Source organism: Oreochromis aureus, linkage group 20, assembly GCF_013358895.1.
Source record: "Oreochromis aureus strain Israel breed Guangdong linkage group 20, ZZ_aureus, whole genome shotgun sequence".
Lineage (NCBI taxonomy): Eukaryota > Metazoa > Chordata > Actinopteri > Cichliformes > Cichlidae > Oreochromis > Oreochromis aureus.
This window is the reverse complement of record NC_052961.1, coordinates 4,749,531-4,767,328: the sequence shown is the minus strand read 5'-3', so window position 1 is coordinate 4,767,328 and position 17,798 is coordinate 4,749,531. Positions and strand designations below refer to the sequence as shown.

Genomic DNA, 17,798 nt, shown 5'->3' with positions numbered 1-17,798 from the left:
GTGATCAGTCACTGAGGTGATCAGTTAGCAGTTAGCACACTTTTTTTTTAAAAACTGCAACGTTTTCTTTAAAATGACCTCTAATACTCCTTTCATGCTCGGCATTCTCATTCTTGAACTCTAGTAGAGTAGCGTTGCATGACTTCAAAGAACCGCCTCTCCTTGATCCTGGTTCTGCCCGAGGTTTCTTCCTCTTAAAAGGGAGTTTTTCCTTCCCACCATTGCCAAGTGCTTGCTCATAGGGGCTGGGCTGATTGTTGGGGTTTTCCCTGTAGTATTGCAGGGTCTTTACAATATAAAGCATCTTAAGGTGACCATTGTTGTTATTTGGCACTATAAATAAACCTGAATTGAATCAAAAGTCAACATAATCCCTATCTTGTCACAGTTCCTACTATATTAGCTAGTTTTGTAGTTGCCCTTGATATTTGTAGTTTCTGTTGCCTTCTATCTTCATGTTTCTGTGTTAGATTTCTGTGTTTTGTTGACTTTCTGTTTTACTTCAAAGCGTAGTTTCCTCATGTGTTATACTGTGGTTTTATTTCCTGCTTTTCTTCCTTTCAAGATTGTTTGCTGCACCTTAATTATTTCCACCTGTGTCGAATTACCCGTTCAGCCCTCTCTGTATTTAGTCTTGTTTTTCCCTTTTCTTTGTTAAATCGTCTCTTTATTTAACCATTGTTCCCATGTGCCTTTAATTTAGTTTGACCTGGTTAAATTGGCTTTTTAAATGGCTTTTCTCGACACCGCCTTTATACCAAGCATGACACATTTATCCTTTACACCCTTGAATAACTGTAACATTGAATGAACATTGTAATGGTATACATATGACAGAAAAAGAGTGTAATGGAATTATTTTAATTCTTTAACATCTTTGAAATATTCTGACAGCATATTTTTATTCGTGTGTTAAAATGTTATTCTTTGAATTACGTCTTTTTTTCTCAGAATACTAAGATTATTACTCTAGGAAATTTACATTTTTATAATCTAATTACATATTTAATGAATTTCAAGTGGCTTAATTAAACATTAACACAACTTTTTCTCCGTGTAACTTTTTTTTCACATTGTATTGTTTTGATGTTATTGCATAAAAACTCGGGAAAAACTAAGAAATTAAACAAGATGGCTTTTAGTTTCGCAGATTTAAGAGATGATGACTTTTTTTGTTCTTTCATGCAACATTGCGACTTTATTCTTGAAATATTGTAGCTTCGTTTTTCAGCACGTTATTGTCTTTTTGTGTGTTTGTTTATTGAGTTTCATCTGAGGGTTTTTTATCTTAGCAGACAGTTTTTAGTTGAGAGTAAAGACCAGCGGTGGGTTTTCTTCCTGTTAGAATCAGAAGTAGGAATCTGAATTTCAGCCGGTATCAACAGGAAGCAGCAAGAAAGTTCTTGTCACGTGGCCTCATACGAGCAGAGTCAGGACGTTCTGGCACTTGAGCTTTGAGAGAAAGCGAGGAGCTTCTAACAGATCTGATGACCACTGGGCGCTGCTATCACCCTGTCATCCTGCGGGGAGTCGGTTGGTAGAAAGCAGAGCGGCTGATGCTGGGAGGAGCGGGAGGGTTCATCGGCCCGTGTGTGCTCTGCAGAGATAAGCAAACCTCCATGCTGGAGGTGCACGGCTGATAAACACAGAGATGGGAGTGTTTTCATTTTTCTGATATGTGATCTGTTTTTGTTCCATCACATTTAGAGCGCAGAGGTCGGATCACAGCAGCAGTTTAGAACCGTTATCGTCCTACAAAGACTCTTCAGCAGCCCTTCCTGTTAATCTGGCAGCAGTTTAATGTGCCACTCATTAAAACTATCGTAAAAAATTATGTTCCAAAAATTGCATTCTCCATTACACGTCCAGGCAAATGCATTTTCATTCCAACAAAACACCTTTATGAAGTTATCATGAAATAAAATAAGACCGCGATTCGGAAGATTAGGAATGAGTAAACATGTTAGCCATGAAGCAGCTCTTTGGTTCTGTTGGCTTAAAATTTAAACATTTGCACCACCAGCTGTGCACTGTCATCACAGGGCAGTGGAACAACCAGTAATATGTGTTACTCTTTGAGCTGTTTTTGGTCTTTTAGGCAAAGAACTTCAGACAGTAAAAAACTGTCCAAGGCAGCCAATACCTGTTATGGTTACCCTCTTCTTCTGTCTTTTTGGGGGAGCTGCATCTCTGTTGGCTCTGTCTATGACTAAGTCCTATCTCTCTTCATAGGCAAAGAGCTCCACAAACGGACTTCCCCTCACGATCATAAATCCTGCATAGTGCACTGCATGGAATGGCTTCACTACAGCACAAGAATGCAGAGGAATATTATTCCAAAAGTCATTAATGCAGGTGGGGGGACTCCAGGCGTCAAGTGCCGGTGTCATGCAGGTTTTAGACGTGTCCTTGATCCAACACAGCTGATTTACATGGCTAAATTACCTCCTCAACATATCTTGTGTTTTCCAGAGAACTGGTAATGAACTGTGCATTTGATTCAGGGGTGTTGATCCAGGGTGATATCTAAAACCTGCAGGACACCATGAGGCCTGGAGTTCCCCACCCCTGCTTTAATGCCATCACGTACGTTCACTCCTAATCAGTCCTACTTTCATAAGCTCGATAAAAAAAAAAAAAAGGGGGGTGCACTACATGTTACCTGCCAGTTTCATCCAGATGCAATTAATTCTGGTTTAAAAAAACTAGGACAATGACCACCAAACCCAAGGTTGCAAAGTGGTCCACAAATCAGTGGCTGAACATCTGTACTACCGTACATCAGAGAAACCGAACACTCCTTGGAGACCTTCCCAACATTAACATGCTTTTAATTTAAAGAGGATTTTTTCCTTTATTTTCTGTGCTATAAATACTGTTACATCTGTTCATGGGCAGTGTACTAATAAGATAATAGAAGATAAAAAAATAACAGTGCACTGGACTCCAAATCTTAAACATAACAAAGGCTCTAAATGGATGATAGAAAGCATCTGAGTGAACTGTGAGTGTTTAGACTAATCGGAGTAATTAAAGTGTTTGTTGTTGATTGTCGTTAAAGCATTTTATTTATATGTATTGTAATTATCGTTTTTCTCTTATTGTCCCAATGTTATTATAAAGCTGAAATGGATTTGTTTTCAGTAAGTGCCTTTATTTTGTTTTCGTCATGTACAAGCAACCTCTGTGAGCTAAAAGTTTAAGATGTAGACTCTGTTTGATGTGATAGAGAGAGGATATCTCTAATATGGTCATCTAAGGCACTCAGGTCTGGGCTCTGAGCACAGAAGCTCCGCCCATCTGTCGTCTAAACCCTCTGTTTGTGAGGGGCAGCCAATCAAAAGAAAACTGGCTTCTTAAAGGAGGAGGCACTAAAACAGCTTGTTTCAGGCAGTGGATGAACTAAAGGACCCTTTTCACAAAGAGGACTTAAGGCTCTGACTGTCTGAGGACCATCAAGGCTGCAGGTTGGCTGTAATGAGCTCTGCAGCCTGTAGGTGGTGCCTTCTTTTAAAGCCTTTTTAAAAATTATTATCGGATGCATATCACAACGATAAAACTATCAAGCTGATTGTCTCACCATCTCCAGCGACCTCCTTAATGTGGGCGGCGTCTGTCTTGGAGGAGGCTTGGCTTTTAGTGGAGGATAAACGCTTCTGTTTGGTGCTCTGATGGTGGTGATGATGATGATGTCTGTCAGAGGTGGACGACCGAGAGGCAGGTGGAGGAGGAGATTTCATAGAGGAAGATGGAGGAGTGCAGACGGGGGGAGGGGATGTTGACGATGAGCTGTCCACACCTGAGAAACAGAGACATGACATCACGGGTGACACCACACAAGACGTCAAACTGAGCCACATCACACTCGGTCATATACAATTACTCACCTTTCTGTTTCCACGGTGACGACGAGGGCTGGGCGGGCAGGAGTCGAGAGACGTCATTGGTGGAGGAGCCGTCCGTCGAACAGTCATCACTGCTGTCAGCGTCTGACCTATGAGAGGCAGGGGGAGGAGCTTCATCTGCAGGAAGAAACCAGCGGTTCCAGGTGAGCTGGGTGTAGGTGAGAGGGCGGCCTGTTTTACCTTAACCTTTGATTCACAGGAAGTCTTTCCATTAGTTCAGCCTGGTGTTTCTCCTTGTTGATCCTGCAAACCTCTTCAGTCAGCTGTGTCTCTAACAAGAATTTGCTCTTGTTTGTAAACCACTCAGACCGAAGCACCAGAAAACCTTCATATGGCTGCTCCTTTTGGAATTTCTTGTTTGGAGAATTTTGGGGAAACTGACCTTTTTGGTTTGTTTATGTGTCAGAACTTATTGAGTGGGAGGAAACCCAGCCTCTAAGTCTCAGCTCATGGCGAAAAGTACAGCAGCGGCGTCCTGAAACAGGAAGTCCTCTCAGACAGGATGCGTATCCAGACGGAAGCTCTTAAACTGACCTCGGGTCAGAGTTTAAGAGGCTCTGTGATGCCGTTAGAAACATGGAGGCAGTCTGAAAACTCTCTGCTGCTCACTCCACTAAGGTTACAGACACCCACTGAAGCCCCGCCCACACACACAGTCACACACATTTAGCAGCTGACAGCTGGATGCTTGCACAAACTGTATATGAAAGATGAAAGTAGCTGCTGTGATGTCATTCGGTGGTATTTGGACCCCTTTTTTGAGGTGTCACTGTTAGTGTTAGCTACTGTTAGCTACTGCCATGTTAGCTTTAAGTTATCAGCCAATGTGACTAGGCGTGGTTAGAAAGCTGCATTTACAACCTGCACAGGTGCAAAGCACAGACACATATCTGCATATTAGTGACTAATAACAAGGTACAGCATTAACAGCAGGAGCATGGTGCAGCAGTGACGCTATCAGCCAGCTAACAGCTACAGCTGCCCACTGGCACAACTTCCAGTCAAAGTGACCTAAACTTAAGAAAGCTTTAAAAATCCACACGGTGGTGCTGTAAGAAAACCAAACCCCATACAGCTGTTTTAAAACTAGCCGTAGAGACCAAAATGCTTTTTCGTTGAGGCTGTAAAATGTTTATTTCTGCAGTAAAGTTGCTTTTGGAGCCATCCTGACACGGCCTTCGTCGTTTTGGCTCTCCACACTGACTTCAGTCTACCCTCTTATAGCTGCAATTAGACATTTCAGATTCGAGGTCACTCTCTTGAATACTTCCCACCCGGTGATTCAGCTGGTAAACAGTGTCATTCAGGTTGAATTTGAGATCAGTTTTCTTTTGTTTCCGCCCACTGCTTGTTGCCAATTTTTCCTGCCATTGTCTGAGACATGCCATGGTCTCTCTTCACCACAGATCTCTTCCTGTTTGTGCATCTGTTTATGGTTTCTGTCTTGCTGCAGAGTTGTTTTTTTCTTTTACTTTTGGGACTTTCTAATGTTTACGCATCCCGTCTCTGCCCCTGAGTTCATCCTGTCTCACCTCATCACACCCTCTCATTGTCTCACCTGTGCTGTGATGCGGGAGCATCCCGTTGGCTGTTGGTTGGATCGTGATGCATTCTGACTGTTTTTCCGACTTGTTTTCTCCGCCTTCAGTGACGTTAGATGCAGTAAAATGTGATGTCACATCCATCCTGTCAGAGAAATTAAAGCATAGAGAATAATTGTGACTAATATGATCAGTGAGGATTTTATTAACAATACCGAACAGAAATTAAGACGCAGATAACTGAATGTGGAAATTTTAAATACAGGTTTTAACTGGATTTTTGCCCACGTGTTGACTCAGCTGAGTCTTTTATATTCTTTAAAATGCAGCTGCCAATTAATTTCATTTAAAATGAATAAAATCTGAGAAAACTTCCCAAAGTTTTTGTACAATAACATATTTATTGATGTCATGGAAATGTGCACATCCATACTAGGGAAGTATTCAGAGTTACAGGGAGTAAAAGTACCTGTAAGGAAAGGGAAACTTTAAAAGCTTACTAATTTATGTTATTTGTCCTGGTCGACTTTCCTTTTTAAGCACACGAGGGACGACCCTGGCATAAAGGGTAAGAAGGAGACGTTTCATTTGCTACGGTGAGACAAGCCTTTAAAATGTACCCAGAATGCACTTTTAGAGATTTTCTCCAGTGAATTATCAGCAAAAAACCCATCAAACATCCAGGGTAGAATGTCTTGTTATTATACTTGTTTTGTTTAATTATTTTCAATTTAGTGAAGTTTCAGTTAGTTAGGGTTAATATTGAAAATATTAGTTGTTAGTTTAGTTTAGTTAGTATAGTTAAACTATAATAACTGTTTTCTGTTCCTCCATGTCGCAGACACTAAACTGGTTCAGTTTTTCTGGTGAAACTACGATTTGTTCCATGATACTGGTGCTCAGAAACAGATTTTGAGAGCTAAAAAAACACAGTGTACTTTCATGGCCTATATTGCAAATTTAAAAAAAAAATTGTGACGAACTCAACAGGAAAAACAAAATGTGACACAGAGATTTCAGTCTGCATTTCAAACCCGCATGTTTTCTACTCTACTCAACCTCCAAGATTGCAGGTGTGTTAGCAGTAACGAACATGAAGAAGCAGGAAAAGTGACCAGAGGTCATTAATTGTCACAGCCTCAGTCATGGCTGCCCTCACTAGATACATTCAACCCAACCAGAAGCAAGAAAACACAGCAGTTCACATCATAAATGAACAACAACACAACATAACCACAATATGGGCATTGACGCTGTAACTTAACACATTAACATCAACATGAAACGTCCCATGATTCTTTGCAGTGGCCTCTCTCCTCAGGCTGCGACTTTATGAAGGTAAAAGTTTGAATAATAATAATAATGGATTGCATTTATATAGCACTTTTCTAGGCACCCAAAGCGCTTTACAATTCCACTATTCATTCACTCTCACATTCACACACTGGTGGAGGCAGCTACAGTTGTAGCCACAGCTGGCCTGGGGCAGACTGACAGAAGCGAGGCTGCCATATCGCGTCATCGGCCCCTCTGGCCAACACCAGTAGGAGGTAGGTAAAGTGTCTTGCCCAAGGACACAACGACCAGGACAGAGAGAGCAGGGGGATCGAACCGGCAACCTTCCGGTTACAGATGAACTTCCCAATCCCCTGAGCCACGGTCGCCCCGCAATGTCTTCAACAAACACGAAAAAACAAACAAATACACAAAAATTTTTTAAAAATCAGCTGATTTCCCCGGCTGTACTTTGAATGTGACCATCCCAGCAGTTTGAACATTGCCACAGCAGCTTTACTGGGAGAGCTGACCTTTCCTGTCATCACAAGCTTCTTGAATGTCTTCCTGCTTTCCAAACACTGTTTTCACCATAAAAGTCTAAATCCTGCCGAGCTTTTAGTCTTTTTATAGAGAAAAAGTGAGGTGGATGTGAAGGGATTAAGATTCCTGCTGTAAGAGTAAATCAGCTGCTCTGTGTTCTGTTGAAGCCTCGTCTTCATTTTTATAGATCAAGGCGAGAGTAACCGAGGCTTAGAGTATTCATTAAGGTATTTGTCACATAGCTACAACGCCATATAAAACAAATATAAAAGAGGTTATTTTCACGAGGCACAGAGATTTAGTGGGGTGTTGATCACAGGCTGGTTAGCAACGTAAAAATGTTGTTTCTTGTTTTGGTTTTTGAACTTAAATAGTTTTATGTATGTACCGTATATGAGTGTAGACTTGTATGTAGTTAAACGTGTATTGTGAGATTATATGTCGAACTCTGATCATTAATTTGCAAATTATAGAATTTGAAATAAGGAGGTAGAAACAAACAGGTGTAAACTTCATCCTGCTCCATTAAGAGCACAAACATTGTTTGGATGTAGAGATATTCATGACCACTGGATGTCTTTACTTTGTTTTTCTTGTTATTTTAGTTATATTTACATGTTCAAAATAAACTCTATTCTGTTCTATTTATTTATGAGCTTTTATCTTATTTTTTATTGCACAGAAAAAAGATGAATCTTTGAGAAACAATGGCAGAATTTTCTCTTCGGGGTAAATCCTACACCTGTAATTGTTTTTTACTTTTTGTGTTACAAAAGGAGAAAAAGGAGGCGAGGATTATCGGGGAGACAGAGGAGGAGGAGGAGAAGAGTGAGAGATGGGAAAAGGACACTAGCATTAAACAAAATATTAACTTTATAAAAAGCATCTTAAATAAGCTTGAGCTGCATCATTTATCAGCAGATATTTTTAGCCTCTTTGTGGGTTTTCTCTGATTTTCCCATGAGGTCCAGCACTCTCTGTAATGATTTCGAGATTGTGTGTGTGTGTGTGTGTGTGTGTGTGTGTGTGTGTGTGTGTGTGTGTGTGTGTGTGTGTGTGTGTGTGTGTTAAATTACTAAAGAAATCAAAAGATTGGCTGTGGAGCATGAAACATCCGTGTGCAGTGGTCTGTAACTCAATGATCCAGGCATGCACTGAGTGCTTAAAAGCCTTCAGTCCAGCCATGATGTGAATATGAATGTGGCTCTGATGGATGGTGGGAAAGTCCCGCTCTGCTAATAATCAAAAGACTGCATGATCAGCGACGAGGCTGGAGACAGCATCAGACTCTCACCTCACAATTATTATGAATATCAGTGAAACTCCTTTATGACTGTAAGGAGGTGGAAACTCTGCAACCAGATACCAAGAGAACAATCACACAAATATTTACAGTATCATCATATCTGTAATATAAACATCCACCCGTCTACTCTCTTCACCTCTTGGAGCCTGTCCCAGCTGTCACAGAGTGAGCAGGTATACACCCTGGACAGGGCGGCAGTTTAACACCAAGAGACAGACAATCCTTCCCCTCACATTAGAACCTCCGGCCAGTTTAGATTCACCAGTTAACTGAACACGCGTGTCTGAGGGAGGAAGCTGGAGAGAAGCCACACAGACACGAGAAGAAGGCCCCAGCCACTGGTTTTTAACCCAGGACCTGCATGCTATGAGGCCAACCACTGCACCACCCATCCAAACACAACAACATGATATCACGCTGGCTGCTCACAGTTTCACATCAGAGCTCAATGAATGAAACACTGAAGTTGAAAATCTCTGCTGACATACATCGTTTAAACAACACGGCGTAACAGCGGTGAGTGTAATCCAAAATCATCAACCCTTTGAGAGCTGGATTCAACGCCTCCCACAACTTGTTATAGATGTCTTTACAGAAATGTGGTCACTCGTGTGGTAAAGATAAGGATGGGTTATGTGAAATCTGTTTAAAAAAAATACCATTATAAGCTTTGAGTTTACTTTTCCACTTCTAATCAGAACACTGTGATGTTCTGCAGTGAACCATGGCTAACACACCGAGACCCAGAGTGAAACTGCTCAGCTCGTGGAAATGAGTCGAAAAACTGCGATAAACAACATTTCAGAAATTTTTCAGAGTGTCGGTCATAGATGAAGGGAACTTATACGGGCATGAGAAACACTTTTAAAGAGCCTTTACAATTATATACCTGTATAAAATATAGTGGAGACATCGATGACCACACTCAGTCATTTTAGTTGCTCAAGTATCATCTGAAGGTTAATAATTATGGATTATGTCAGTATGAGTTCATCCTAGCTCCCAGCTTCAGGTACAGTTATGTTTCTAACAGGTGAGTCTGCAGGAGGCGTCACCTGAACGCTGCAAACATTCATACACATAAAGAGCCCAAAGCCGGCTTCTGTTTTGCCTTAATGATGCATTCGCAGTTTAATTTGTGATGTAAATCAGGAAAACAACAGCTTTACTCAGCTGTTTGAGATATTTTATTTCACATTTTTTCAAATGACTTCTCAGTTTGAGATGTTAAATAAATTTACGTATCCATTTTGTTATTATTACACACTTCAGTGAAATGCAGGTGTCTTTAAAATACCTTAAAAAACTGTTAAATATCAAATCCTGGAAGTTACTTAATCGCAGAGAGAAAACGGACAAATAAAGAGAAGTTTCTCACCTGCAGCTTCTTTCTTTCTTTCTTTCTTTCTTTCTTTTTATTCGTCAGTTATGTCGTGCCGCGTCTGAATAAACACTTTGCTGTCTTTCTGTGTGCAGCGTTCACATGTGTGTGAAGACCACCGCCTCCTCCGCTTCCTTTAAAAGCACACACACACAAACACACACATAAACGCACACACACATGCAGCAGGGCCGGCTTCTCCTCTTCAGGGTCACCGGGGCAGCAGTCAGCTGCTGGGCCCCTGTTTAACTCTGTATTATTTTCCAGAAGCTCTGTAGAAATGAAGCACTCACACGATCAGCAGATGACCTGGTGAAAATGTTCTGAATAATATAAAATAATATATGTTTGATTGTAATTTCTGGTGTAATGAAATTACTTTTTTTTTTTTTTAAATTCCAGTGATTATTATTAATCAGATATTAAAGTGTTCATAATAATTTAAAACATGTTTACAATTAGAAATAAATCATTTCTTTTTCTGGGAACTTTTTATTGACATTATAAAGTATAAAAATGCTTAAAAATAAAGGATATAAAACATCCAGAAGCTCTGCTGAACACACATGAATGACTGAAGTGATGCTGTGTTTACCAAAAGCAATACGAAGCAGATGTTTTGATAATGAAAATAAAAACAAGCAGAAACTTTTAGAGAAAAGTAAAGCTAATTAACTGGAATCCATTAGAAATCGCTTCATGAGGTCGGCATTTGTGAAATCTGCAGCTGCTGCAGGACTTGGGAGTAATTCCAGATGTTTCAGCAGATATTGAGCTGCCGCGGAGGTTTGAATGTGCTTCACTGCTGCCACCTGCTGGACGCAAAGAGAACTGCACTTCATGATGAAACAGTCCAATGGTGAGAAAGGAAAGCTCCAAACATCAGAGCCGAGTTTATGATGATTGTTTCTATTAAACAACATCAGAAGATTTCAGACCAAAACAGTCACAAGCTGCTCACAAGGGAGCCGTAAAATTAATAATTAATAATTAATACCTGTGGCAGTAGCAGCTGGGACAGGTGTTAATCATTTAAAAACAGCAAACACATGTGCATGCTCATTCACATGATTTATACAGCCTGTTTTCCTCCTGCAGACCTGAGGAAGGATTGCTCCTGAGAAACCTTCTGTTCACTGTGTCATCGCTGTGTTCACAGACTGGAGTCCAAAGATCAGAAATCAGTTTTATTCTCGTGTAAAGTGTCGTGTGACCCTTCAGACCGGGGACACTGCAGGTCCCTGCACTTTGGTACCTCTCAGTCTTCACGGTCTTGTCTGCAGGGTTAAACCTAAAGATACCTCCAAAAACCCAAACGCGTGTTCTAATGTCACAACCTCCCCTCCAGCAGGTGGCGACACACACCCGCCGTTCGTTTGTGCTCCTCGGTCAAAACTACAGAAGAGGAAAACAATAATGATGCGGACACAAAGAGATTTTTGCAGATTTTTGGTGAGCTTGTAAAACGAGCGAGAGGCTGCAGCTTCAACCGGAGAAGCGGCTCTTCTTCTCCTCCTTCTCCTTCTTCTTCTGTGAATTCAGAGCAGCTGCAGCAGCTCATGGTGAGTCCGGGTTTGTTTGTCATGTTGTACTGATGGAGGAGAAGAGAGGAGCAGCTCCCTTTTTCTCCATCCTGCAGCCCAAACGCGGGCGGCTAAAATCGGCAGAAAAGTGAACGGAGTCTGGTCGGAGCGGAGCAGCAGAGGCGTGAGGAGAGCTCTGCTCCTGCAGGAGGTTAAAGCTGTGTTCAGGGAGGGCTGGAGATGTTGTCACGTGGTTCGTGCAGACCGCATGTGGAGAAATCAGCTGTTAAATCGCTGCACGGCGACGGGTTTCAGGTGTCACCAGGCGGGTTTTTAAAGGACACTTCAGTGGTTTTAATGCAGGCTCGTCTGTTTCACATGCTTCTGTTTTCTTTTAACTTGCAGTTAGTTCCCACAATCAATTCATGATGTAAATAAAGAGGGAAAAATGAGTAACACACCACAGCTTTAGTCTGATGTCGCTGTGTGCAGTCTTTGCTTCTGCACACCTGTGGTGGCTCGGACAGGGAAATATTAGTTATTAATGCTAAACAGAGAATGATATATTGATTGATTTGAATGAATTTGTTTGGACACTCTAAACCAATGTAATACAGGCTTAGTGCGATAACAGACATCATAGAGTGACTTCCAGGAACTGTTATGAGGTCTAATGGTCCATTGGAGTGAACGGAGTTGATGTGACTTTCAGTATTCGGGGTTCTGTTTCAGTCCCGGCCGAAGGTCCTGAACCTGGTGTCGTGCTGTCTGCACAGAAAAAAAATGAAACTACGCATTACTTCCTTGTTTTTGTGGATATTGTTGAGTTATAAACAGATCGAATGAGCCTCCGGGTCCTGGTTTTGTGTCTGGACTTTGGTCTCTGGGGTGTTTAGTTAATCCAGGTGTTAGAGTATAGATTAAGTGTATTAAATAAAACTGTTCTTAGACCTGAAACTGGTCTGATTAAATCTAGATTTTTTATATTTTCCAAATAAAAGCCGCTCCACAGTCTCAGTAGTAATCTAGTCCAAAATCCGCAGGTCTCAGAGGAGTACTTTTTAAGTCCTGAACCGGGTCTGGAGTTTCCTGTCACGTTTCTTCTGAATCCAGGTTCCTCAGGAGCGCATGCGCAGCGTATGCGCAGAAACATTGGGTAGGATGATTTGAGTAGAATAGATTCGCAGAACACCCCGCCTCTTCTTTGTTGTATTTCTGGTTTTCACAAGGCTGCCACAAACGATTATTTTGATAGTCAACTAGTCACCGATTATTTTTGCGATTAGTCGACTAATCAGATCATGCATCCATTGGATGTAAAATGTACAGCTTATTGCATCAGCATGCATCTGCTCTTATATAACTATCAGTAGCTTATAGTTGAAGTGTTTAAGGTATGTGCTAACTAAAAATAAAGACAAGATGATGGTTTATTAAACCTTTAATGAAATTTGCAGATTGTCTCAGTGAAGTTTAATAAACTCAGCGTCTGCTCCTTGCTATCTAAAATATAACAGGACATTGGAGTAAATTCTACCATCTCACACTTCTGTTTAATCAGTTTTCTGTGTGATGTTTATTCAGCTGTGGGAAAACTATCACTTTAATCTCCAAAGGTTGATTCTGTTCATCTGGACGTAGCGTTTTCAGTGGGAGAAACTTACCCAAGTGACTTCTTCAGTCTCAGCTGACTGCAGGTTTCCCCAATCTTATAAACAGTACATTTGCATAATGACTGAAACCAGCCGACTGAAGATTCAGCCTCAGATGCCGACAAAACAGGATTACTCCTAAAAGTCTGCTAATGAGCTCTTCAGTTAAAGGCTTCCGGGCAACAAAAATCCTCCAGAAGCCACAGCACCAGCTGCTTAATGAACGGGTGAGGCAAACAAATTTTACCATCGACATGCTAAAATCTCAAGAGGAGCGGATCCGACAGAGACTTACAATGCTTCTAGATGAGAATACTCTTAAAAAGGTGTTTGACTTCACTGAGAAGGCTCGTCTAGCACAGCACAAGAAGACTAAGACCAGGCAACAAAGGAAGTTTGACTTACTTGTTGTATGTTGGAAACCACAGCAAAATACGGAGAGTGTCCTCAGCAGCCAGAAGAGACAAGGATGCGACACCGAGGATGTGGACAAGTGGGTGAAGAATTTGTCTGACAGACAGCTCACCCAAGCAGAGAAAAACATCCTTGCTAAAGGGTTGAATTTTGCTGTCACACCGAGACAAATCCCGCTAGTGGAGCTGATCACAGCCACAGAAACAGCAATTCGAAACAACAATTTTGCAGAAGTGGAAGCAGAGCAACTACGGACGAAAGTTTCGGCCTGTCTCAGCAATTCAAAGCCCCCAGCATCCAACATCACCATGGAGGAGAGGAAGGCACTCACATCACTTAGTAATGACAACAACATTATCATCCTTCCGGCAGACAAGGGCAGGTGCACAGTTTTGCTAAACCAGAAAGACTATCATGAGAACATTTTGTCACTGCTCAGTGATGAAAATACTTATGAGCCCCTGAAACGAGACCCAGGAAGTGGCTACAGGAAAAGGGTCATAGACTGTCTGAAGCAGTTGGAACAAGACAAGGCTATTGACTGGACCTCATACCACAGGCTGTACCCAGGGGAGTCTACACCAACTCTGTATGGTTTACCGAAGATACATAAACAGGGTGCACCTTTAAGACCAATTGTCTGTAGGATCAACTTGGTCACCTATAACATCTCTAAGTTTCTGGCTTCGATCCTCAACCCGCTGGTGGGCAGCTCTGAACACCACATCCAGAACACCCTGGATTTTGTTGAGAAGGTGAGAGATGTCATTATGGAGGCAGATGAAACCATGGTCTCGTACAATGTTACATCTCTCTTCACTTGCATCCCAGTCACGGAAACGTTGGAGGTAGTCCGTAAGAGATTACAGGATGACACCAACCTCAGCAGCAGGACCACTCTCAGCATCGACCAAGTGTGTTTGCTTTTGGAACTGTGTCTTCATTCCACCTACTTCACATACAAGGGTCAGTTCTACAGGCAGAAACATGGGTGTGCCATGGGCTCCCCTGTTTCACCCATCGTGGCCAATTTGTACATGGAAGAAGTGGAAAAGAGGGCGTTGCTATCCTACCCTGGAACAACACAGAGTCATTGGTTCAGATATGTCGATGACACCTGGGAGAAAATCGAATCTCAGGACGTACTACATTTCACGGATCACATTAACTCGGTGGACGGACACAACAAATTCACCAGGGAGGATATGAAAAGTGGCAGGTTAGCCTTCTTAGATTGTGACATTTCCATCAGTAATGGGGGACATCTAAAAGCTGACGTGTACCGTAAACCTACGCATACGGATCAGTATCTAAGGTTTGACTCTCATCATCCACTGGAGCACAAACTGGGTGTCATCAGGACGCTACAACACAGAGCGAACACCATCCCCACTGACACAGCGGCCAGGGAGGCAGAAGAACAGCACATCAAGAAGGCCCTGAGTAAATGTGGTTATCCCAGCTGGACTTTTGTCAAAGCTGGGAAGGCACCTAAAGAAAGCTCCAGCTGATCCAGGAGAGAAGGTCAACTGCTGCCTAAGCGAAAACCTGTAGTGATCCCATATGTGTCAGGAGTATCGGAACAGTTGAGACGCATTTTTTCTAAACACCGGGTCTCTGTGGCTTTTAAACCCCAAAACACGCTGCGCAAAAAACTGGTCCACCGCAAGGATCGGGTCCCCTGACACAAACAGAGTAACATAGTGTACGCTGTTAAGTGCCAGGAGGATTGCCAGGATTTATACATCGGGGAAACCAAACAACCTCTAGCGAAGCGGATGGCACAACACAGAAGAGCTACCTCGTCAGGCCAGGACTCTGCAGTTTATTTACACCTACAGGCCAGTGGACACTCTTTCAACGATGAGGATGTACACATCCTGGACAGGGAGGAACGCTGGTTTGAGCGCAGAGTCAAGGGAAAGACCATCTCTGAATCGAGGAGGGGGCCTAAGGGTACATCTGTCACCATCTTACAATGCTGTGATTGCAGCCATTCCCCAACTCTCTGTGAATGGTACTCATGGCCATTGATCAGTGTTCTTTGATCAGTGGTTGTTGATCAATGGTCATGATAATTTGCGCAATTATGATTAAGGAACTGACCTCCCAGCCCATTGTTCCTTCAGTGGGCTGGTTTCAGTCATTGTGCAAATGTACTGTTTATAAGGTTTGGGGAAACCTGCAGTCAGCTGAGACTGAAGAAGTCACTTGGATGAGTGACGAAACGTTTCTCCCACTGAAAACGTTGTGCCGGGAGTTCACTGTTCACGCCGGCTCTAGTGAGCCTTGAACCCCGGCTAGCTATCGAGCTGGTGGGTAACAGACGTCTCCGAAAACATCGGAGCATTTTTACAAATATGTGATGTCTTGATAAACCGAGCAGATATTTGAAGTTTACACAGCTACATTCTCGCCTGAAAATATGTTAAACGTTTATTTTGTGACCCAGAAAGAGTAATAAGAGTAATATTAAAGCTAAGTAGCTGCCGCCATTGTTGGAAACTGGAATTGGCTGGGGCACGCTATGAATTCTGGGATAGGTTGGGCCATGAAGGATACCCCCGACCCATCCTTCAAATCTGGGGAAATGAAGGATGCATTTGTCTGCCGCGTTTGGAGGAGTTTTCGAATTTGGAAAGCCTTCGCCTACAAATGTGGCCCCTGAATTTGGACACAGCTACGATACCAGAGACTGCTTCTTCTTCTTCTTCTTTGGCGTTTAACAGCAGCTGGCATCCTTGTACATGCAGTGCTGCCATCTTCTGTTTCAGTCCGTTATTACACTCTTAAATCCTGCTGCTTATTCCTGCATCTTTTGGGACCTTACAAAGCGTCAAACGATGCGTCAGCTATTAAATTAGTCGGCGACGATTTTGATCGTCGACGTAATCGTGGCAGCCCTACATAGCATTATGATAGTGAAATATCCGAGGCCTTCCCTGGATGGGAGCATTTGATGCTCTAAAACTTGTTTATACCTTTCTGCACTCATGGTGCCGTTGCAGATGTGCAAGTGTTCAATTCCAAAGGCACTAATGGACTCTTGTACCCTCAGAGATGCAGGCTTTTGAACTGAGTGCTGATATCAGGCTGGATGGTCCCGCTCCTCCTTAGTCCGAGGGACATGGCGTCCATATTTTCCAGAAATAATTTAAAATGTTGATACTTCTGACCTCAGATCAGTTTTTCCACTTTGTCTCAGTCCAGCTTTGGCTCAGATGGTTGTTTGTGGGTCTGAACATCACAGGCATCCAATCTTCGGTCTTGTCCACTGCACACAGAGATTTCCTCGGATTATCTGATGATATTATGGACTTTAGATTAGAGATGGCACGATACCACTTTTTTATGTCCGATACCGATACCGATATCATAAATTTGGATATCTGCCGATACCGATATGAATCCGATATAGTGTGTTTTTTAATCAATAAAACTGTTTTTTTAATATCTTGCTGCATTTTGTATAAGTTCATCCTCAAGTTTAAATAAACAACAACACTAAAGCTATTCTGTTATACCTGTATGTAAAAAATACACTGCACCCAAAATATTTCATAGTTCAGCAACACTGATCAATCTAATAAACTTAAACCTACTCCATCCTCCCTATTCTGGTATTTTAAAGAGTACTTAGCAGAAATATTAAGCAACCTAACTAATAGGGTTGCAAACTCCCAGCAAAAAAAAATAGGGAACCACCCCCCACCCTCCACCTCATGATGCTTAATCGATGTAATCAACTTTAATTTGATGCAGTGTGGAAAAAAATGCACAGAATTAAATTATTTTTCAAGAATAATTAAATAGATTCAACATCTTTCTTCAACAGAATTGCAGACTGCACAGATGGTACCTTCCCAAAGGAAAAAGTAGTATAGCTTACTAGGGTATATTAGACTTAACAGTTACTATATACAGTAATGGACTTCTATACATTTTACATCAGATTAAAACTTTGGGTGTAAGATTCAGATAATTATTTATTAAAAGCGAGACATTTTAAATGAGAATAAGAAAGAAAAGTATGTCTTTGTGCCCCTTTTCCCTGTTCATGCCCCTATCGGCCCCTGGCTACACTTTGCTAGATCCGCCCCTGCACAGTTACCAGCTGTCAGCTACGTAGAAAAGGATCCTGGTGTAGAAAGTAATATTAAATAAATTCTAACAACAGCTTATCAAGCTTAAACGTGCTGCTGTTGTTCAGCCGCTGGTTTCCTCTTTCTGGTGCAAAGTGGGCCAAAAACAAAGAAGA

At 41.9% G+C, this 17,798-nt stretch overlaps 2 protein-coding genes across 5 annotated transcripts in view; one reads left to right on the top strand and one right to left on the bottom strand.

The window, feature by feature from the left end:
- Positions 1-17,798, bottom strand: part of zgc:113363 (uncharacterized protein LOC791449 homolog) — a 23,106-nt gene that overhangs the window by 3,812 nt on the left and 1,496 nt on the right. The window contains exons 2-6 of one of the 4 annotated variants that reach the window (XM_039603863.1): positions 9,949-10,085; positions 5,464-5,591; positions 3,888-4,022; positions 3,581-3,799; positions 28-1,622 (exon numbers count right to left, since the gene is read on the bottom strand). In XM_039603863.1, coding sequence (XP_039459797.1) covers positions 1,579-1,622; positions 3,581-3,799; positions 3,888-4,022; positions 5,464-5,590 — 525 coding nt within the window. In that variant the 5' untranslated portion in view covers position 5,591; positions 9,949-10,085 and the 3' untranslated portion in view covers positions 28-1,578. Of the gene's footprint in view, positions 1-27; positions 1,623-3,580; positions 3,800-3,887; positions 4,023-4,085; positions 5,592-9,948; positions 10,086-17,798 lie in introns of those variants that run through there. The other 3 variants (XM_031759125.2, XM_039603861.1, XM_039603862.1) reach the window with 3 other exon arrangements.
- LOC116335466 (CXXC-type zinc finger protein 1-like) overlaps positions 11,280-17,798 on the top strand; it is a 19,288-nt gene continuing 12,769 nt past the window's right edge. The window contains exon 1 of the mRNA XM_031759165.2: positions 11,280-11,513. Within this exon, the coding sequence (XP_031615025.2) occupies positions 11,511-11,513 (3 nt within the window). The 5' untranslated portion in view covers positions 11,280-11,510. The remainder of the gene's footprint in view (positions 11,514-17,798) is intronic.